The sequence below is a fragment of the Aristolochia californica genome, unplaced genomic scaffold (assembly GCF_029961685.1).
Source record: "Aristolochia californica isolate CCGP_79_NKW_82.1479 unplaced genomic scaffold, dmAriCali1.0.hap1 SCAF_4, whole genome shotgun sequence".
Lineage (NCBI taxonomy): Eukaryota > Viridiplantae > Streptophyta > Magnoliopsida > Piperales > Aristolochiaceae > Aristolochia > Aristolochia californica.
In genome coordinates this window covers 5159565-5183534 of record NW_027182103.1, presented here as the reverse complement: position 1 = coordinate 5183534, position 23970 = coordinate 5159565, and the positions used below count along the sequence as shown (strand labels likewise).

General features: G+C 37.1%; 2 protein-coding genes across 2 annotated transcripts; both read right to left on the bottom strand.

The window, feature by feature from the left end:
- Positions 1-899: 899 nt before the first annotated feature.
- LOC137963781 (transcription factor bHLH30-like) lies at positions 900-4107 on the bottom strand. Its single transcript, XM_068810984.1, has 2 exons — positions 3099-4107; positions 900-1665 (listed from the first exon to the last, which is right to left on the bottom strand). The coding sequence occupies exons 1-2, from the start codon at positions 3405-3407 to the stop codon at positions 1198-1200; spliced, it is 777 nt and encodes a 258-aa protein (XP_068667085.1). The 5' UTR covers positions 3408-4107; the 3' UTR covers positions 900-1197.
- Positions 4108-5217: 1110 nt separating this feature from the next.
- On the bottom strand, positions 5218-23167 carry LOC137962515 (ER lumen protein-retaining receptor-like). The gene is made up of 6 exons (XM_068809419.1): positions 22873-23167; positions 7189-7454; positions 6970-7085; positions 5784-5857; positions 5616-5679; positions 5218-5525 (listed from the first exon to the last, which is right to left on the bottom strand). Exons 1-6 carry the CDS (start codon positions 22961-22963, stop codon positions 5489-5491), a joined length of 648 nt encoding a protein of 215 aa, XP_068665520.1. The 5' UTR covers positions 22964-23167; the 3' UTR covers positions 5218-5488.
- Positions 23168-23970: the final 803 nt, after the last annotated feature.

Genomic DNA, 23970 nt, shown 5'->3' with positions numbered 1-23970 from the left:
CGTCTATTGAATCCAAACCGTAACATTGTTTGGCTAAATTTGTCAAACCAAGCCCGAGGAGATTGTTTTAGATAGTATCAAGATTTCCACAATTTGTATACCGACTCCCCCTCATAAATCCAGGTGAAGAAGCTAGCTAAGGGAGACATACGAAGAAATTTCCGACAAAAGAAGCTCGTTGAGGGAGGAAAGAGAACTGGAGAAGAGAATTTCCGACAAAAGAAGCTCGTTGAGGGAGGAAAGAGAACTGGAGAAGAGAATGTGTGTCTTTATGAACAAACTAGGGCAACCTCTTTCAACCCGATAAAATTTTCTCTACCGTTTCTATTTCGTGTTTTTTTTCTCTTGGAATTCCATCATTTAAAAATAAAAACATTATAACTAAGAGAGAAACCACGATTATCTACTACCAAACAATGGAAAATACTCTCTCCCATTTTCATTTCTTTTCTTTTTTTAGTCTCCAAACAGGCCCCATTATTTATCTGATGTATTCTGTAAGTAAAAAGAGGAATCAGCTTTGCCCTAATCACAGGACAGATTGTTCTCCTCTCCTCTAAGGTTGGACGCCAGCTTTAGGTTTCAGGATTTTCACACATTATTTTCACATTTACCTGGAAAGCCGAAGGACATAAATCGTTGTAGAATTTGTCCATATCGGTTGAAGGGGAAAAAGGATTTGGCAAATTCAGCCAACACTGAGTATCAGATTCTTCCAACTAGAGCTCGCCAGTCGCTTACACACTCTGCATTCTCTACCACGCAGATCACTATCCTTTACAAATCGACTTCCTTTTAGATGAAATGTTCCACACTAGAAACCTTGTAACTGGTTGGTTCGCTAAAAGAATCTTACAAAGAGGTCTAAATTCTAAATCCCTGTGATGATTTCACTTTTAACCTGCTTCTCTCACGCAGTATTTAAAGTAGACCTGAAAGACACGAGTTCGCACATACACAACTTTGCCAAAGCCTGAAGATTCTCATAAGAATACATTATATTCTCTATAGCACACACTCCAAATAACAATAAAACCTCTTCTGATGACTATTCTCTGAATTGGAAAGCCACATACAGGGTTTTGGGACTTCAGTCAAACATCCCTATGCACCGAGATCGATCACTCGAGTCCTTCATTACCCAACAACATAGACACAGCAAATACACAGTTTTGACTCACCTTCCATGAATCGGATTTAGGACGAGGAGCTGAAAGACTCCAACAGAGATAGCCTTGTCCTTTTGTTACTCAGCTCCCCTACTGCTGAAAACTCTGAAGAAGAGACTCTATCAAGGACAGCCTTCAAGGCCTGGTGAATAGTGCTTACAAAAACCCGTCTTTCAATTTCATCAGTATTTCCTTCGCAAGCCATCACGAACACGTTCTTTAATCTGCCACCCAGAGTTGAGATCTCTGCTCTAACAGTTTTTAGACTTAGAGATTGAAGTGTTTGTTTTAGATCGGTCAGAAGCTCTGGCCGATCCTCACAGCATAACGATGCCTTTATTAGAAATGTTCCTGTGTTGACTTCATCTACATCAGGTTCTACTTTGACCTCATCAACTTCTGTTGGAATTACATATCGCTTGCTGATTTCAGCTGCATGTCTCTTCAGTTCCTTTACATGACTGATCACTTCCTCAAGCAGTGCAGCTTTATCCATCTGCATTGGATCAATATATATCACAATCGTGAATGTTCTAGATTTTTATGATTTACTTCCCAAAAACACAATACAAACTCTTCGTTTCTTATGCTCATGTGCACTCGAAGAAAACATCACAAACTACATAGAGGAAGGTGATCTACAATGGGAAGCAAATGCTAATACAACAAAGCTTAGCCAATCAAACAAAGGTTCTCTCTAGCACGAGGTCTCAGGCTTGCGCCTCACTCGGCCTGGGGTTGCAGGTACAATCTGTTGTAATAGAATGAGAAAAACAAAAAAAAAGTAATGTCCAAAGAGTAAAAAATGTCCCTTTTCAAAAAGAAGAGTAAAACAAGTCCCTTTTAAAAAATGTAAAATAAGTTCATGCAACTTGTCTACAAAATATTGATTCTACAACCAAAGAGGCCTCCACCATTAGTTCTAAATGCATAAAAACTACAATATTAAGCAACCAACAGAAGCTAGTGAACTATAAATGTAGTGTTTATTCTGCAAAAACTAAATGGACTCTAGGATATTCGTTATAATCTTTTAGCATTATGAGCAGTAACAAAGGATCATTACTGATCCCTTTTCAACAAAGGATTTTAGTCTTCCAACAGAGTCTCTTTCTAAAATTGATTTTGCATCTCCTACGAAAATATTATATCAGAAGACTGTCTAAGACAATGAATAATCTGTATGCACATTCCATTAATAATTAAACAATCCACATACTAAAGCAAGAAAAGAAAGAACCAAAAAACGCAGACGGAAATCCATAGTAAACGACGGACACTAAAAATAAAGGCCACAAAAGTTGACAGGAATCTCTTGGCCCAAGAGACAAATTTAATCTGAGCCAAAGCCTTTTAAAGCTTTTTATTTAGTCATTTTTGCACCATAATGAATCCTACTTTTGTGAGTTTGAAACGATATCTAACTAGAGAGATGAGCAGAATCTTTGAAAATTAGTTAAAATGTGCAAATATGAACACAAAATCTAGTTGCCCCCCTGGCTAAGGGCAAGGTGAGCATTTTGATTATTTTCGAATTTTTGATACATCAGATAGCTAATGATTGTTTGTGAAGATCATTTCAGCTCCAGGAAAGCCAGTGAGAAATGCTTAAAAATTGATAACATATTAGAAAAGTAAACGTCAAGCAGAGACAATCCTTCCAGATCATAAAACATGAAACTAAATGACAGACGGTCAATGAATAGATGACAGTTGATGGACCACTTTAAAAGATGATTTGAAACATCTCTCCATTGGCAAGAATTTCCTCTTAAACGCTATCTTTTGAAAGTAGGATCAGTAGATCACTTTAACAGAATGTCGACTACAAACCATTAATGAAGATTTTAAAAAAATCACCAAGTCCAATTGACTGCAAATAAACAGGTTAGGGAAGTGTAGATGAGAACGAGAAAAGAAAACAAACACCTTGCCAGTGCTGGGCACAATACTCCGCAGCGTAGTGAGATGAGCATTGATTCTTTCTCTTCTTCTGCGCTCCGCCTCGCTGTGGCTTTTCAAAGCTGTTTTTGCCTTTGCCTCGGCAACCCCCTTAGGCCCCAAACGTACGGGAGTTGTCACTAGCTCCCTTTTTTCACTATCCAAAACCAACGACGAAGAACACGAAGACCCACTTCGTTCTGTTGCTTTGAATCCTACAGTCTGAGAATATCCACTGAAGACTCTTGGAACACGGCTTCCACAATTAAGTCCAAAATCCCCAGAAAAAGAAGCCATGTGTTAAATGTTTAAGACCCAGAGCAGAAGAATCTCAGGCTACGATCAAAACATGGAGAGCGGTTTGACGGGTCTGGCAAGAACGTCAACCTACGGCGTCGCAGCTCTGATTCTTCTTCTTTTCCTATCAGTTGACTTATCACTCCTTTCTCTTCCATCACGCAGAAATAAGCGACTTGGGATTGAGATCAATGGGTAAGTCTCTTTATTTTCGACTTTTTGAATTTGAAGTCGAGCATTTCTTGCTATTATCGAGAACAGTTTAAAAAGATATTGAAAACCCAATTGTGAAGTCCAGTAAATCTTCAAAAACTAGGTGCAGAACCGACAGATACTCTAGAAACTAGAATCGATACAGCGTTTCAAGCACTAACACCTGCTATTCTACAGATATCGTAAACCCGAAAGCAGCAACCGTGGATCTACAGAAGACGGTTCCAAAACTTCTATTCAAAACCCTATAGTCTACGACCCCTGCAGCGGACATGGGAAACCGAGCTAGATAAACATTTAAATAGTTAATGTTTCTTTTTAAAATAGAATTTTCTATTCCAGAACTTGGTTAGCGAGAAGAGAAGAACAGAGAAGAACCACAAACCGAATCCGTAACGATTCAATAATAATAATATAAAATTTAAATAGAGCACAAACTACTAACAAGTTGCAGACTTTTGAAGTTGTCGTCAAGTGCTAGGACAACGACAAACATAGTTGGATGGAGAGCCATCCATCACCTTCAATCGGGAAGGGTCAAAAACCTTCATGCTTTACATTTGCCTTCTTTATACCTTCTTTGAACTGAAAAAACGAAAGAGAAACGCCAAACAGCCATGAATTATATACTGGATTATCCCCGAGTTTGCTTTCTCATTTCAACCTGCCTGGGAGCTTGGGATCCTCAGCTTAATTTTAGTGGCAACGTGAAGAAGGTATAATATTTATTCTACTGGGTACGGTTGGGGTGTAAAACAGAGAGGATCCCAGCACAAAATGTTTATGTATTAGTCCAACGAGGTCTCTCGATTCTTTATTTGTAATGGTTAGCTGAGATAGCAGTTTCGTATATTCCCTACCAAATAGTTTTTCGTATTGAATTATATATATATAATTATATATATAATTATAGGATTAAAGAATATAATTATACGATTAACCCAAAAGATCAAGAGAAACCCAAACTTTTGGTTGCTTCCACTTATTGAGTTTGATAAAAGAAAATCCGAACTAGAAGACTGATTATGCTAAAGCAAAAGATCAAGAGAAACCCAAACCTTTGGTGGCTTTAATTTATTACATTTGCTTTAGTTCATTCAGATATTTAGAGCCTGTTAATGTTCCAAATATTTCACAATCCAAGTATTTTTTTTTATATTAATAGATGAACATGAGAGTTACATGATTTGGATTTACTGGGGTTGAAGTACTTTTTATTTTTACCTCATTTTGTGTTATAGTAGAAAATCAGTTCAACACCAGAGTAAAAATCTATTGCCTCATTTGTGCTTGCTTACATTAACTTAAATGTTTATTTATACTTAATTATGCATTAATTTAAAAGTTTAATTCTGTCCTCAATTGACCACCTGGGTCAACATATGAGAATATGCTTATAACTAGTACGACTTTATTGGTAGATTAGGTATGATATAAGTTGATTTTTATGACTACTATAATCTGGACCTCAGCGTTACGCAATTGTGACACATATACACAATTGACACGGTAGAATCACATACCGGAGTAAACAGCCATCCCCCACCCCCTCCGGGCAAGATCTTCTCTTTCTAACGGAAACAGCCACTATATATAGAGTCCATATGATTTCAATAAAAGAATTTGAAATATTGACCTGGTGGCTGGACCAATGGAGGAAGTATTTCACATATTACAGATAACAGGAAAATGGCCTTCTACTGAACAATGATGTACAGCCCCATACAACATTTTAAAAAGTGAAGGAGTCGAAAGAGAAAAAAAAATATATCAAATCTAAAATACACCTGGAACACACATCTGCTTTTTTCATGCTTATCAGGATACATCCATCACCTTGCCGGTCCCAAAAACAGCCGCAGATGAGGTCAAGCAGGTAACTGGAGTTTAACATTGTTCTTCCAGCTGAGAGCAATTGAACAGAGGATGAGCTGATAATATGCAAATAAAAAGAATATAAAAGATTTGTCATCACTAATGCAGACGGTAATTTACCTATGGAAGTAGTAATAAAAGAAATCGGCATACAGTAGTGTCTGGACAAGACCAGAAATCCAAGCTGTAATAACATTGCAAAAGACATGTAAGCAACAGATACAAACATGTAAATTAGAAAATTGATCAATGTTGTAGTAGTAATAGAAACTCCGGAATTTGACATACTTATCCAGTGCACGTAATGTGGTTCGGTGAAGTGGCGGTATATCCAATTCAGGATGTACAGTGCCCGATATGCTCTGAATTGATATTGAAAAATATCTATTAGATAGACAATCAAAATATATGCCCCAAATTCCTACATTATTGAGCTCACAGTGAACTGAAATTAGGAAGAATTATCATCTAACAGAAGCAAAATTACAAACAAAAAAGCACCACCACAATATTATAATATTAGTGAAAGACTAAATCAATGTTCTGTTTCAAGTTTTGGCTAAGACATAAGGCACAAGACACTGAATATTTATGAATAAGGCTCTGATAATGATGATAATGATGACTTCAGAGATTAGACACTGCAAATCTTGCCATTTCTTGATCATTAGTGCACAAGTATGTCTTGCTTGTCTACAGAGAGCCACTTAAAAATCATAAGTATCATCCCAATATTATTAAAACCGAATCGGTAATTAAATCGGTGGGATGATTGGTTTTGGCTAAGACACAAGACACAAGACACTGAATATTTATGAATAAGGCTCTGATAATGATGATAATGATGACTTCAGAGATTAGACACTGCAAATCTTGCCATTTCTTGATCATTAGTGCACAAGTATGTCTTGCTTGTCTACAGAGAGCCACTTAAAAATGTGATAATACATACAGAGCCACTTAAAAATCATAAGTATCATCCCAATATTATTAAAACCGAATCGGTAATTAAATCGGTGGGATGATTGGTTTTGGTCCAATTGGGTTAGAGCAGTCCAATTATATTATTTGTTGAAGTTAGACATGAACCAGTCTTCATTTGGTTGATACTACCTTTTCTATATACGTCCTTGGTTGTGAGTCTGAATCCTCTCTCTAGTAATACTTTTTTCACCATTTCTGCATAAGATAATGATTGAACCGGACCGAACTAACCAGTCTGATTCAGGTTCAGACCAGACTAACCAGCCAGGTATTTATATTTTAAGCCAAAGTTGTTTTTCTTATGTGAGAAATAGAAAAGGATCCAGTTCCGGTTCAATCGAGTTGAACCGGCTAGTCTGGTCCAGTTCTGACAACACTATCATCCAATTGTAAGATGTAGGGAGAAAACTAGGGGGACCATGAAAACAATCACATAATATGACAGCAAATGCACAAGCACTGCCAAGAAGTGTAGGGGATGGCAACTTACCCGAGAAGAAAAACATATTGCCCTGCCAAGTTGTCAATATTCTTAGTCCTCTGGAGCAGAACCAGTTGAGGAAGTATAGCAACAGCTTCCAAATATAATGAAAACGTCCACATCACCTGTTTTAGCCACAAACAGAATTTAAAACAATCTCATTGAACAATCACATTAATTAGCGATATGAAAAATGAATGAAATCAGGCAGATTTCTAATTAGCTTACCTCCTTAAAAGTGAACTTCTCGTTGATTAGTAGGGCCAATAATAAACAGGGCAACACAAGGAAAAAGTGACGAAAGGTGTCTTGATCTTTATCATAGGATCTCCGGACTATCTTATGGCGCCTCATGTACCAGACTATTAAAAATGAGCTCCCCAAGAAAATCAACTTCATGATGGTATTATACAAAGAGATAAAATCAGTAAAAATATCCAAGTATCTACAAGCAAAAACAAGAGCATAGAGTTCTTGTGTCTTCAGAGAAATGCCTGCACATAAAGAACACTGTAAAAATTAATGTAAAAATACTGACTTAAAGACTTCAAGAAAATAAATAAACAGAAACCTCCATAAATGTACGTCAAAGATGGAACTTGAGCTTCTCTTAAAATAATCACAAAATAGATTGAGACTTTTCTGATAAAAATATAAAGGTTTCATAATTTCTGATTTTAATTGCAAAATATGATGTAAAACGATCAAATGCCAGTTTGGAAGCCAATTTATGACTAGCAGCAGTTTATAATGAATAATTTGGTCGTATTCATAGACTGAAAGCAAGGAGCGTAGCCATAAAACTACAATTAACCAGGTTAATGTTAATTTTGTTCGATCAAGACCAATTATAGACCTTGCTCAATGTTTTTTTCTTGTTTTGAAAAGTAATCCCAATATATTAGAAAGGATAGAAAAAGGGGGGAGGAACCACCCAGCAGCTGGGAGGTCACCTCAATTACATGAGGAACCAAATAAAAAGATGAAGACAGACAACAATAACATGATTTACAAAGGACTAATTAAGTTAAGCTTGAGTAAAGAAGTTCAGGCTCTTGCCAACTTGTCTGCTTTAGTGCTGGTAGACCTAGGGACGTAAATCCATGATAAGGTCAGGTCGTGAGTAATATCTCAAACTTTTTCAAAATGAGGAAGAAAACACCATGGGAGCTCAACCTTCTTACTACCCCAGGAGATCACTGACGAAGAGTCCCCATCAACTATGAGGTGGGAAAAGCATCTGGCAGTGGCAATACAAACACCATGGAGGACAGCTGATGGTTTGGCAGAGATGCCATCAGCATAGGAAAGAATGGTGGTGCCACTTCAATATCTGAAAATACCACCAACCAAAGAGAAGGCATTTCAGGGGGACAAGGAGCTCCCATATGGAGATTCCTGCATTGCTGAAGTTGGCAGTAGGCTTTCTAAGAGTTTTGAGATATGCAACAGAGAAGCTCCCATTCAAGGTCCCCTTCCAAATAATCGTGTCATGCCCATGTCCTCCAATGTAGTGAAGTGCAGACTAGAAATGAATCTACTGGCCTCTAAAGTTATTGTTCAGGTTTCTTCTCAGGTTTAGGTGCCAGTCATTCTCTTGGTTTTGCCTCAGACACAACCATGTTTACATCATTAGAATTCTGAAGAAAAAGGGAAACATTCAGCAAGCAAAGGGTCATTAAGCCATCTGTCAAAGCCAGAATTTGACTCTTTCTCCACACCAGAACCGGATACAAACTTGATGTTGTATATCCAGGAGAAGAGAGAGGATAACCTTCCAGATGGGAGATAAGTTCCCATTTGAAGTGGGGAGCTAGTAGCCAGCATTATAGCCATATTTTGCAGCAATCAAACTCCAAAAAGCTGTAGACTAGTTGCAAAAAACGCCAAATCCACTTGTCCAACAACGCATCATTCATCTCCTTCAGCTTTCTCATACCCAATCCACCTTCGCATCTTGGGACACAAACATCATCCCACCAAACAAGGTGATACTTAAATGTGTTTGAGGAACGCCACCATAGGTAGCACCTTAGAAGGGTTTCCCGTTTATTGATTACAGTTGTTGGGCAGTTAAAGAGAGCATATCAGAAGACCCACAAAAGTGGATTTTACTAGAGTAAGGTGACCTGCTTTAGACAGGAAGTAGAGATGCAACACTTGAACATTTCTATAATGGGAACCTAAAGGGTGCTAGTTGGCTTCTTCATAGTTAATGGCAGGCCAAGGTATCTCGTGGATAGCTGATCAACATTCCATCCCAAGATTTCTCCCATATTAGATAGTAGATCCAACTGGATATTGATGTCATAGCTCTCTGTCTTCGCCCAACTAATCTTCTGACAAGTCAAAATTTCATACAAGGTGAGGAGGGCCTTGAGGTTTATCACTTGCCAAATTGACGCTTGGTAGAAATAAATGTTTCATCGACAAATTGAAGTAGTGGGATGTCCAAGCCAGCATTGTACCCCACAGGGAGCAGCCAATTGTTGCTTATTGCCACAAGAAAGACGGAGTGAAGAACTTTACCAACAATATTGAAGAGGGGGAGAGGGGCTCACCTAACGAATCCCCCTCGAGCTTAGGAAGTGTGTGCCAGCCCCTCTATTGATAAGGAAGGAGTAATAGGGATAGGTGATGCAACTGTAGATCTAATCACGCCGCCTCTTCTAAAACTCATTTGCCACGTTACTACTCTTTGACGTTGTGCTCCACTAAAATGATAAACTAGCTCGTGAGCTGAAATGGTAGCGTCCATGATCTGTCTACCACCCAAAAAAGTTAATTTTAGTAGAACCAATCATCAAGGCAAGAGTAGCACTTATTCACTCAGCCAGCACTTTATTGATGACTTTGCATCCACTAGAGATGAGGTTGACTACGCGGAAGTCAAATCAGAGGAGCTACCGATCTTTTTTACGAAAAAGGGCTACAAGGATGCCCCTATTGCCTTGCTAGCTAGCCCTTTGTCAAGAGTTCCGATAAAACACCCAATATATCAGTCTTCAGAAAATTCCAGCCAGCAAGATAAAAGTTGGCAGTGAATCAGTTCATTCTAGGTGCTTTATTAGCAGTGACAGTGTAAATAATATCCTCAACATTCTTTTCTCTGAAAGGGCCTCAAGCTTTTTCGCATGTCAAGGGGAGCCATTCGAAGGGAAGGCTGCTAGGGAAAGACCAACATTTTTCCTCGAAGAGATCTGAAAATAAAAATAAAAAAATTGACATACTTATCAGTAATCGCAGCTCTATCTAAGATTTGATCTCCATTGACATTCAGGAAACAAATCCTATTAGCCAACAGCGGGGACGAGGCAATGGTGTGGAAAAACATAGTATTCCCATCACCCTCCTTGAGCGTTTAAATCAGACTCTCTACTTTCAATAGGTACATTCTTGATTGACAAGAGAATTAAATTCAATTTTGAGGACAGAATGAAGAGATAACTCGCTTTGGATGAGGTTACAGGTCTAGGAGATCAAGTCTAGCTCTTTAATTCATGAGAGGAAGGAGGAACATTGAGCAAAGGAGTCGAGGGAGAAAGCTTTCATTCTTTAATTCAAGCTTTCAGAAGCTTTAATTTTCTAGAGAAACAGTAGGCCGAAGAACCACCGGCCTCTAAAGCATTCCACCAGGTGTCAATCATAGGAATGACGCCAAGGTATTACGTAGCTTGTTACTCATGAACCTCACTTATGTAGCAAAAATGCTAATCAGGTTCTACAGAAGCTACAGAGACAAAACCTTACCTTGTAAATCATGTTTTGCATAAATGAGCTGATAGACAAGCACTGTTGATGTGCTTGTACACATTCCCAGCATTGAGGTCAATTTTGGTAGCAAGTGCCAGGTTAGCCAATCAGAGAGAATTACAATTACCCCAACTGACCACTTATTAAGTTGTCATAAATGAATAAGCTACACGCATCACGACTGCTTTATCAACCATTCTCTATTCTGAAAATAAAAGAAATTGGAACACTAATTTCTACCGCTATATATTTAGGTTTAACAGAACACTAGAGTTGAGGCTCAAGTGGGTGACTTTATAATCATTTCTAGTAAAGGTGACAGAGTCATTAGTTGGCACTCCCCCTTTGCAAAGGATGAACTGATAGTTGTTTTGTTAGCTACCAGTAGTTAGTAGTTTTGATAGTTATTGTCTGAAATGATATGTTTATTTTTTTATTATGTTTCATTTCTAATTTTATTTGGGCTTAAGTGTAAAGGCTAGTATGTAAATTATTAACAATAAGGTAAAGGAGCTAGGCAGTCTCACACTAGGTATGACATATGGCTTGTAAGTTTAATGAAGAACTGAAGAATTTAATTAAAGAACTGAAGCAGATTTTGATAACGGGCATCCCTTCATATGGATCCCACAACTTGTAAGAGGAAGTGAAATAAAAAGGAGAAGACACAAGTAAGGGGTAGCCTTGAAATCCGCAACAAACTCCCTCCTTGTCCCATGTTTTTCATTGTTTATATTTGGTTATCTCTTTATTTCATGCCACACTAAGTGCTCCAAAATATCTCGCTTAGTAAGCATCAAGACTAAGTTTCATAGATCAAATAGGAATATCGTATCTTGGCACAAGAGAATAAACATTGTAGGCCATTGGAGCAGTAGAACCAAAGGTTTAGTGGGGAGGGCATAGAACCAGCAAAGGGGAACTAGGTTATATAGGTGTGGTTTCTGTGTTCTTGTATTTCAAAATCAACAAAAAAATATCTGATGCTTTTTCTCCCTGCCCACTAAGGACAGTAATAAAAATACCACAATGTTGATGCACATCTATTGTTCAAAAAAAATTAGTGGAGACAGATATAGTTTAAGACCAGAAGGAAGTTCTGAGAGAACTATAGCTCTAGAGACATGTTCTCAAGCTGATATGAATTGAAGCCATGTCCTCTACAATGGACAGCCTTACAACAAGGATGATAACATAAAAGGATTTGGATTTAGCATTGCTTAAAACTACTCCATGAAAAGACTCAACCAATTGAAAGTACGACAAGAAAGTGAGAGAAGTTTGACCATGATTTTTTTTTTTTCTTTTCTTTGGATGGGTAGGTGGGAGACAACAGAAAACCTACATTTTATCAGAAAGTAGAGAGAGATACAAAGATTAAGTCAAGACCAGATATATAAAGCAGAGCAATTCTTTGAGTTTCACAAGACAGCAAAAACCAAAAAAAAATTGCCCACTTCATTCCACTTAGAAGAAGAAGCAATCCCATCGTACAAGTGATACATAAGAACCTTATGTGTTGGTTGGACCCATATAGTGCTTTTTGATGATTTCTTTTGAAAATATAGAACATGAGGATTTGACGCAACCTAGTCCCCAAACTGAATCAGATGGAAACAATAAAAGAATTTGAATGCCTAGCCAACCGAATAAATGGTGGTCAGAAAGGACACATTGAGAGTTTCATTAGTGAAATGAAGACAGAGTTAGCAGCTGATGTTCAGGTATTTCAGCCAAAGATCTTGGTGGAGGCAATTGAGTTGGCTCGCATGCATGAGAAGAGACATCACATTTTGAGTGCTAAAGGGAAGTCAGCTGTAGATAATCTCTCAAAAATTACCAGTGGTCAATAATCCATTAGTAAAAAGGTTAAGCTTTAAGTAGAAGAGAAAGTTAATCTAGATATTCAGATTAATTGATGCCTGAAATTTGGAGAGAGCTGGTGCCCAATTAATTTAGGAGTTTCTGTTTTTAAAAGTTAAGTGACACCAAAGTCAATTTAGGAGTTGGTGTTTAAGTGTAGGATTACTTAAGTTCTTTTTCCTATTCCAACTCTATGCAATCTCCTATTTAATAAAAGAAACGTGTAGTATGCTTGCACAAAACCAAATTTTCTTCCTAAATTCTCTCTTCTTCCACCAAAAATTTCTCCTCTCTAGACAAGTTCTCTCTCCTTCTCATTTCTTTTCTATTCCTCTCTCCATTCCTCTATCGTTTCTCTTTTTTCTCTTTTGCTCTATTCCTTTTCCACCCAAGTTACTCACAAAGCCTAACTTCTTTACTCCAAAATTCGGTTAAAAACAATTTGATATTTTTACAACATCAAGATGACATTTTTGTGCTGTAATATATGACTTGAACAAAGATGTAAGAGTCCAGTTGTCATGAAAATCCAGTTTTGAGTTTAACCGATCAACCAACACGGAGAAATCATCTTTCCAGTCAAGAAAGATCATGTTGTGTGGTGAAGATGTTCTCTCAACTAGATAAGATTCAAAATCCGACTTTTATAGAGCAAAATCGATCTCTAAAGAAAAATCTTTCAATCCAGTTTCCGACGCAACAATCAGTTGCAAACCTAAATTTTCTTCTGAAAAATATCAAAGCCCGAAGGAGCAAAGGTCACTCTTGACGAAAAGTTGAAAACTAAAGCAAACTCCCAATCAAACAAGTTGTCTCAGCCATCAAAGCCACCAACAGATGTCAAAGATAGCACCCAACTACACCTCGCCCTTCCTAAATTTCAACAATTTCCCAACTTCTCAGTTGGAAGGGGCAGCACCAACACTGTTTGTGATGGAAACCTCACCTCAGCCTCATGGCTCACCAAGGAGCAAAACCAATGGTTTCGTGCAGCCCAAGAGCCTTCATCTTAATCTACCATCATGTCAGTCAAACAAGTAAATGTAGGTTGCTTTTATCGTTGGTCAGCAAGCTAAGCTCCAAGTACCAACTAACATTCAAAACTGGTTGTTGAACCTTTTTCCTAGCGCACACAAGGAGCTAACAGAGTTCTTATGATAAGACCACCTGTCTTCTTTGCATCTAATTTGGTCAGCCACAGCAGTGTGTCCACCACAACAAATGCCTTTCGGGTGGCCTATGACTTAAGTACAAATCCATTCTCCTTTTGAAGCTGTCTTCAACAATGTTGGCCCATGGGACAATGGATGACAACCACACCACTGGTCAAATTTGAAACTCAAGGTCGAGATTCCTCAAACAGGGATGGAATGCAATGTACCCAAAAAATGTAGATATAACTTAGTAAAAAGGGGGCAGGAGGGTTAAGGGTCAACGTAGAAGGGTTAAATTATCTAGGATTCAAATTAATGCTTAAAATTAGGAGAAGTTAATGTCTAAGTTAGTTATATAATCTCCTACTTAATGAATGCTTAAGGAACATGTGCTATGCTTGGATTCACCTCTTCCTCCCAATATTTCTCCTCTCTAGACGAGTTCCCTCTCTCTCCTTCTTCTGCTTTCTTCTCTGATCCTCTCTTTTCCTACCTTTTATCTCTTTTCTCTTTTCCTCTCTTCCTCTTCCAACCAAGTTACTCATGAAACCCTGCTTCTTTATTTCCTAATTCAGGTTCGTAACACAATCCTAAAACAACAGCTTTTATAGGTCACAACCACCCTCTCGGCTAACATGTTGTCTTCAAAACATTGTCATTAGAGGACTCTGCGACACAAGTGCAAACATTTTCAAGGCTTGCTACAGTACTTGGAAAGTTGGGATGGAAAGTGAAATCCCTTGAGAAGTGACAAAAATGTGTTAGTGAACAAGAAATGTTGGGTGTGTATATACGTCACCCAGAAAAAGTAAATTGTCTTGTTCCTTCATAAAATGAAAGAATGTTGTTGGAAGATAAGCTCAAGCCCACACGACCAAGGAAGGCCCACATATCTAAGATTATTATAAGATAGGTCACACGACCAAGGAAGGCCCACAAGATGGCCCCAATCCCATAAGAAGTAGGACCCACAATGATTACCATGAACTGGCATCCTTAGCACATCAGTTGGAAGATCAATAAGGACTCACAAAAGTATCTTATCTTATGGTCACGTCAAAGAAGAGTTTTAGTTTTAGTTATGTTTGTCTTTTATCTATATTGAGTTATTTAATTATGTTAGGACTTATCTTTAAGTGTTAGAGTTTGAGTGTAATTGGGACAACGGTAGTTTTATTATAATTCGACTCTACTACCTTCCTCTATTATAAATAGAGGTTCATGTACTCTGATTACAACTTGATGTCAATGAAGTATTTCACTTTTCTATAAATTCAACATTGTATTAGAGCAGGTTTTGTGAGTTGACTTGGTCAACTCACGAAGGTAATGTGATCCTTTTCTCTAAACCCTAAACCCTAAGTCTAGGTTCGTAGTTATTTTTTTCAGTACCTATACCCGTAGTTTTCTTTGCGTTTTTTACATCTATACGGAGTTTTTCATATTGGAAATTATATATGGACGGAAAGATATTTGAGTCTACTTTCCAAAAAAAAAAAGATTTGTTCCAATTGGAGTTATCTACAGAGAGATGTCGATATTTGAATGATAGAAGGTCAGATTGCAAAAAGGTTCGAGCAACAGCAGCAATCTTCAGATTCCGAGGTATTTTTTGCTATCAAGAACTAGACTTTATATGGAGAAATATATATCAAAATAAAGATTTGTAAGTCTATTCTTTTACCTATTCAACCAATTTTTTTATCTGAGTTATCTACAAAGAGAAATCGATATTTGAAGCAGCAAAGGTCAGATTGAAAAAGAGGTTCGAGCGGCAACAGAAAGCCTCAACTTTCGAGGTATTTTATGTTATCAAGAAAGAGATTTTATATGGAGAATTATATATCAAAAGAAAGATACCTAAGTCTATTTTCTTACCTATTCAAAAAATTCTCGGTATGATTTTTTTTATAAGGAGATATTATTCCTGGAAGAGTCGATGGTCATTTTGGAAAAAAAGGAGAAACAATACTTAGTTCAGCCAGATGACAGAGACCGAAATCTATCAGATTATTTATCTTCTGATAATTATATTTTATGTTAATCTGATCTATATTTAAAGATATATTCGCATTGGAAGAATCAAAGGTCATGCTGGTATTCTGTTATATTGAAAATCTGAATTTAAGCCGATTGTTTTGTGTCACTTTTTGAGTTGATATATCAGGAAAATATCTCACTTCTCCCTGGTTTGAGGGCTTATTTATACATCTCTTTTATTTAGGCCTATTGCTACATCTATGATATTTGATCCAAGCTGGGATCACTGCCATTACTTCCCAGCTTGAGGGGGAAAAGTACAAGTAGTACAAAAAAGAGGTATTTATTCCTGATGTTGTGGATAAGTTTATGTGACCAAAATATTCAAAAAAGGGGGAGCACAAAAGATTAAGCTTGTGCATCTTAGAAAAAATATTTATATCGGATTATGATTATTTCATGGGTCCTTCTACAAGGTTTATTATTTCGGTTCATGTTATATGTATTGGAAGATGGTCGTGTTATATTCAGCTGCAGTTATTATGTCTCTTTGGGGACATTATTATTGAAGAAGAGATGGCCTCATGTCATCATTTATTTTACCCCGTAAAAAATTTGTGGTTGGGAGTCCATGACGGAGGAACTTCATCCCCGTCAAAAAAATCAAAATTATTTGTGGTTGGAAGTCCATGACGGAGGAACTTATTATTAAATCTATGGTATCCCCCCCTGTAATGGCTTTTATGACTCATACCACTTGAGAGTCGTTGTCCTATGGAGGGACACGGTGGTGGACACTTCGGAGCAATACCGATAGACACACTTCCGATAGAAGACGGAGTGTGCCCTACATCCAGTATTAGGAGTGGAGTATAGAGCAATAGTTTACCGGCTAGGAGTGATTTTTACTCTCACTTATATTATGCCACAGGGCCTCAATGAAGGACGCAACAACGTAAGGGGGAGTATTGGAAGATGAAGGCATATTGGAAGATGTGCCATTTTATACAAAAATATTTTATACATCATTTACAGCAAGTTGGGAGTTCATGTTGTTCTCTCACCCCTAGCTTGAGGGGGAGTGTTGGAAGATACACTCAAGCCCACACGACCAAGGAAGGCCCACATATCTAAGATTATTATAAGATGGGTCACACAACCAAGGAAGACCCACGGGAGATTTTGGATATTGTATCTTCCTTTTCTTGTATTTGGTCTACATTCCGAGATCTGCTAATTCGGCAGCAGATGTACTTGCCAAGGAGGGAGCTTTCCTGCAATCTCTCGTTGTAAAGGATTTGCACCCTCCGCTTTTGTAGTTTTGTAGTTTTCTCTTACTTCTTTTAAATAAAATTACATCTTCATAAAAAAAAAAAAAAGGCCCACAAGATGGGCCCCAAGCCCATAAGAAGTAGGACCCACAATGATTACCATGAGTTGGCATCCTTATCACATCAGTTGGAAGATCAAGGACTCACAAAAGTATTTTATCTTATGGTCACGTTAAAGAAGAGTTTTAGTTTGAGTTATGTATGTCTTTTATCTATATTGAGTTATTTAATTATGTTAGGACTTATCTTTAAGTGTTAGAGTTTGGGTGTAATTGGGACAAGGGTAGTTTTATTGTAATTGGACTCTAGTACCTTCCTCTATTATAAATAGACGCTCATGTACTCTGATTACAACAAGTTATTGATGTCAATGAAGTATTTCACTTTTTCATAAATTCAACAAATGCGAAATTCCACCTCTAGGTGACAATTCACTATCATCATCTTCTAATCATGTTGATGAAGATCGTGAGAAGAGGGGACGGACGACAATAACACCAAGGGGGGATAGGAAGGCCCTCCAACTCTCGTCATTGCCGTCACGGGAAGGGGGCAGTAGGAGTAGGAAGGCCTCTCCCATCCCCCCTTCAAACAAGTGTGGAGTAAGGACCTCTCCTATCCCCTTCTTTGAGGAGGGCCTCCATTCTCGTCTCTCCTTGAAGGCCTCGAACCAGCCATGACAGGAAGGCCATCACCTTCCCCCTTTTTCCTTAAATAATTGGTTTCAAATACAATTTTATCCATTCTTATTTTCTTTAAACTACAACAAGAAACCTAATTTATTTAAATCATGAAACTTTTTTTTAATTATTTAATTAAATAATATAAGTACCACATAAAATAACTTGACCATTTCAATAACTTATTTAATTATTTTAATTTTTTAAAATATATTTATTTACTTTAAGCAAATAAATATATCGTTAGTTCATGCTTATTTTAAAAAACCAAACATAAATTATTTAATAATTTATCGAATTAACTCAATTGGAAAATTCATTATATTAATCATTTCAATAATTATGAATTTAATTTTTAATTTATGTTAATATTAAAATTTATGGTATCCAATTCAAAGATTATTAACATTTATTAAATATTTACTTCAACTATTATATATTCAGTACTTTAATTTTTTACTAAATAAATATGTTTTAAGTAAAAAATGTAACTAAACATCAATCATTGCATGAGTGAACCTTTCCAGCCAAAAGCCATTTTATTAATGAATTACTCATGAACTTTCCATAAGGTTACCCTAACACAAAAAAGTAGTCTTATTGAACTTTTTATAGGCACACTAATACAAAAATATATATTATCTAACAAAAGTAGATCGCCCTGGAATTCCCTTCCCTACATAATTTATTTTCCAAGTGCGCTAACTGCCCCCCCCCCCCCCCCCCCCCCCCCCCCCAACCCGCAGCTCTTCGTCATAGACGACCAAGGTGAGCTAGCAACAAAGGAAGAAGATGGTGAAGGATTTGATGTAACACAAGGCAGCAAGGGATGACATGAGCCACAAGGCACTAAACTTCAAGGACAATGTTCAATGTAGGGAAAGCGGAATGTTAGCTACTGGTAGTTAGTAGTTTTAATAGTAGTTATCTGAAGTGTTTATGTATTACTTCTATTCATGTTTCATTTCTAATGTCAATTAGGTAGAAGTGTAAAGGCTAGCATTTATGTTTTTAAGAATAGGGGAAGCAATCTCACAGAAGGTACAGCCTCTTCAGAGTTTAATTAAAAAAACTGAAGTTGGATATGTAAAGGTTGTCCGCATCAGTGGGTCTCACAACTTGTAAAAGGAGGAAGTTGAGTATAAAGGAGAACACACTAGCAAGGGGCAGCTTGTTCCTAATAAACTCTTTCTTTCTTTGTCTTTGTTTTTCTTTAACCATGTCGCACACTAGCACTATTTCAAAAAAAAAAAACATGTCGCACTCAACCTCTAAAATCTATCAAATATTTAAGTATCAAGAGGAATTTTGTAGACCAAATCAGAGTATCACATTGTGTTCTCTACACTTCCTCTAAGAAAAAAAATTGCTGAAAAGATACTTCTGTCCCATACAAAGCTCAGATACCAAGCATGCATGAAGACTGTAACATGTGTGGCAAGGATGTATCCATTGCTACACTAATCAATCTAGTCTTTGTCACAGAAGAAAGTGACAAACAAGTGCAAGAACAATTAGTTGAAGCCTACTCCTAGCAACTTATGAAAAAATCCAAAAAAAAAAAAAAAAAGAGGTGGTTCTAAGCATACACTTCGAAAGACAAGTAAGCTATCTCAGACTAACAAGAAACACTCACAAAGATGATAAAAGAGAACAAAAAAAAGCAGTAAACAAACTCCAGTAATTTTTTTACATAACAAAATAGATAATCACAAAGACCGCATATGTAGAACTCAGAGAAGTTGATAGAATCCCTATTCTTTACACCAGAGGTCTTCGTTACTGATATGAGAAGGTTTCAGATGCTTGCTTGGAGTCATTCTTCACTAAATGTATTCTACTATAGTTGCACTTTATGGTTCGTAACTATAGGGTGGGCATGGTGAAGCTTTTGAAAACCCAACCTGCCCAGACACCTGTCCACCCCCCCCCCCCCCCCCCCCACTATGTTCTCCTACACTCCAACCCATCCCTGCATCCCCAGCCTATCGCCTATTCAATCTTTAACATAATCTTATAAATTTCATAAAAACTTAAAGAAAATAGATAAAAAAAAGTACAATCATAGAATTAAACAACACATACAACAATTACAATTTTATATGCACTACCATTGTTCAAGTGAAAATTTTCTATTTTTTTAATGAATAAAATGTATTTTTAAACAGCAGGTCAAGTTTTCATGGGTCAGGGTTGCGGAAACCCATCCAAAGCCCAAATCTAAGTGGGTTTCTGTTTTGTTCATCCAAGCATCCCCAACCCACACCCCACCCCTAAAAAGACAATTTGAAATTGCATAAGCACAACAAGAATGGCAGACAATAAAAGCAACTCCCCTTTGGTCAGATAAGACAAACGCTGATTACTAATAAAATACAACCTAACCATTATCCTTGTCACTATTTCTGTCTTGTGGCCTTTTAGTTAATCAATCCACCCAAAAATGTTTTAGAAAAAAACAATGATCTAAATCCCAGTCCAGTAGGTCAAACTCCTTTGACAAGAACCCACAGATCAGGCCAGGTCAAAAACTTGACCCTTGAGCCCAAGGAAAACTCAACCGAGTAGGTCGATTCAACAAATACCCCGGATAACCTGACCCAGCTGAGTCCAATTCCTTGTTTGAAAACAGTAAAAAAGTAGAGAATGGGACTTGGAAGTAGTGCCCTACTAGGTTCAATGTGAGAAAGCAACCACTAGGGCTACAATGTCACCTGCTGTCATAGTAAGAAACACGTCAACTATAACTCTCACACTAGCAAGTTGTGATAGTATGACATATAAAATTCTTGAATTTATAAAAATAAAGTTCAGCAGCTGATCTAAGTGTAACCTACTCCTTTTAGAATATTCTCTATAAGTTTTTTTGGAAAGAAAAATATTATCTATAAGTTAGATCAATGACCAGATTGAGTTTTAAAACAATGGCAAAAAGAATGAATCAAATTTTTTCCTCAAACTTAAAACATTTCGAGATAGCGATGCAATCACAGGATCTGAAGACCACTTGCTATTAAGATTCCATTACTACCTATTCCTTAATCAAGGAAGATGAATCTCATATTGTTGTCAGACAAACATTAAAAAAATGTAATAGGAACCCAAAGATTGCCGCCATTTCAAAATGTACATAAGTATGCATGTCATGCATATCATGATTTAACCAAAAGTGGTTTCATCTTGTCATTTAGCCCATTCCAAAAAAGTATGTCCATTTTCTTCACACTTGCTCACCCTGACCACTTATGGTTTCTTATTACATCTTTACAAAGTGGGATTCCAAATTCACCACAGACAGATGATCCCTTTCAAATGGTTCACTGTACACTGCAACTGACTACCATGGAATTGACTTCCGATCTAACGCATGCCTCTATGCCACTATGTTCTCTTAAATGGCACATTTACAGCAATCTGTTTTGGTTTAGAGCATAAACATTCACATTTCCTTTTACAACTTGTCCATATAGTCAACTTTTACATAATAAACTGCCACACCAAGCTTTTGCGATGCATTTTTTTCATTCAATGCTACCCAATATCCAATGCTGCACTTAAATAGACAAATGGAATGGAGCAAGAGAAAGGACAACAAAGAAAGTGAAGCATTGCAGAAGTACTAGGACCAGAAATTTACATCAGAGGTTCCCAATTGTTATTTCATAGAAGGGGTCTAAAGAGCATCAGGTAAATTATACATGTTAAGGAATAGTCCCACATGGATTAGTGAGTACAAAGATTTTGACTTTATTGTTTGGAAAGAGGTTTCCTAAGTTGATTAGTCATTTTGGGATAGGGCCTTGGACCAAATTAAACATGGTATCAAAGCAGGTACTCATATGTGGGCCTGCACCTAAAAACTATCTACTTGTAGAGCCACAAAAGAGGGCCTACACCTAAAACTATCCACTTGTAGAGCTTCAATGTAGAGGGCCTACACCTAAACTGCCTACTCCTAAATTATCCATTTGTAAAACCACAAAAGATGGTCTAAACGTGAGGGGGAGTGTTAAAGAATAATCCCACATGGATTAGTGAGTACAAAGATCTTGACTTTATTAGTTGGGAAAGAGGTTTTCTAAGTTGATTAATCATTTTGGAATAGGGCCTTGGACCCAATTTAACAATACATATAGAGTATTAAGGAGCGCTGATCTCATAAACAATAAGCTGGCAGGTTCCACAGAAATCCATAACTGAAAGGAGAGTATGCCATCTGTACGCCAACTTACTTGTAATGGAAAAGATGGATATTTATTTTATTTTTAAAAAGAAAATATGGATATTTACATCATTAATGTAGAAAATTTTCCTATTTAAAGCTGCTGAAGAGCCCCAGAAGTTCAAGACAGCAGAGAGAGAAGAGATGGGATTTTAACTTTACCAGATTGTCTGCACCACTTGATTATTTGCCTCAGTCACAGGTAGTACGATTAAATGTTTAGAGGTTCAACCGTGGTTGACATGTAACTATAGTCTTCTATTCAATATATGTTCACAAGGCCAAAGAGAAAAACAAGCAACTATCAATCATTAACCTACGATCAGTAGATAATTTAGAAACAACAAACATCAAAGCAGCCTAGTGGCCTCAAGAAGATAGTCTAACAGGGTAACGAGAGATGTAATTACTCAAAATGAACAGATATATGCAAAAAATGCAACAATAATGTCTAACAGATAAACATCCTGTAGGTGTTCTCGTCGAGGGACGTGGAAAACACGCAACTATCCAAAATGAACAGATCTACGCAAATGTGCAAATAATGCAACAATAATGTCTAATAGATAACCATCCCTTTAGGTGTTTTCGTTGGGGTACGTGGAAAACACATTAAATTAACCGCATACAGAAGATTAGCTGGAGAATCCGCAAAACATCAGATTTTCAATGCAAAGAGTGAAATAGCCATGGTCACACACGAAACTTCAAATAATAGCATTACAAAACCTTACAACATAACCACCCCAAATTGGAAAAAAACCAAAAAAAAAAAAAAAAACAGTAACTTGTTCAAAGACTAAAATGACGTAGAACGATAAATCTCACAGAAAGTCATTATTCGAAAGAAAAAAGGAAACAAGTAATTACATCCGCGAAATAACAACGAGATTCGTCAAATTATAGAACATGTAGATATCAAAAGATACCTGCGCACGATTTGATGGTGTGGATCTTAAGCAGCAGAACAAGAACGCTGAGAAGATGCGTCACGTCCCCCGCCAATCGGAAAATATTCATTTTCGCTCAACGCCAAGAGAGAGATCCCCAAACTGTGTGGAAATTTCAGATCTATCGATCGTCAAGCAATCGAGAGATCTCCGAAACTTAGGGCCTGGAGATGGAAGAGGCGAAGGGAAGGGGCCAGCGATGTGTCTGATAACGGTGATGCCGATGGCAGGAGCAGTGGTTCGTGGTCCGCGGTTCAAGTTCGAGCCACTTCTTATTTCTGAGCCATTTACTTCAGTAATCGAATTCAGATCCAATTCAGCAACAGGATCCCTTTATGTCGTAGGCCCAGGAGCCCTTATTGGCTGCAGTCAACTTCTGCCGACAAGAGAAGTGGCCTCTATACTGGCGTGATACATGAGTAATTAATAAGATGTCATATCATCTATTTATAATACACAACATATACACAAGGGTTCTCATTCTTCGACATTCTTGTCAATGCTTATTCATAGTAGAAAAAAACCCCTTGAAACATTCATTTGATATTCAAACTTATGCAAGGTTGACTTAGCCAAAAAATTGAAATCTGATCTACAAATTGTGAAACAAGGTGAAAACTTAGAATCAAATTTCAATAATCATATTGAAGGACCATGTAGCCGATTTAGAGCAATGGGACATCTAGTATAGTCTATGGACAAAGTGATGTACTCGAAAGTATTGGAAGTGAATATCAATTTTTTGTTCAAGCATTGTTTACTTGGCCATTACCTACATTTGAACTTCAGCTATTGTTATTTTTATAGCAAGAATACTTCTAGTTTTATTTATGGACTTATGTTGACTTTAATCCAAGTATTTGGATTCTCCAAATCATGAGGATAACAAAACATAAGCTTTGAGGCATGAAGATTGTATGATAAACACTCTAGCTAAGGGAATGTAAATCGGCAGTCAGTTAAAAAAATTATATAGCCTTCAAGTTACATGCCTTAAGAAACAATCCTCAAGCCTAATATTGATCAGGTCACCTTGAATAAAGACTTCAACAATGAAAAGTTAGGTTCTTCATCATC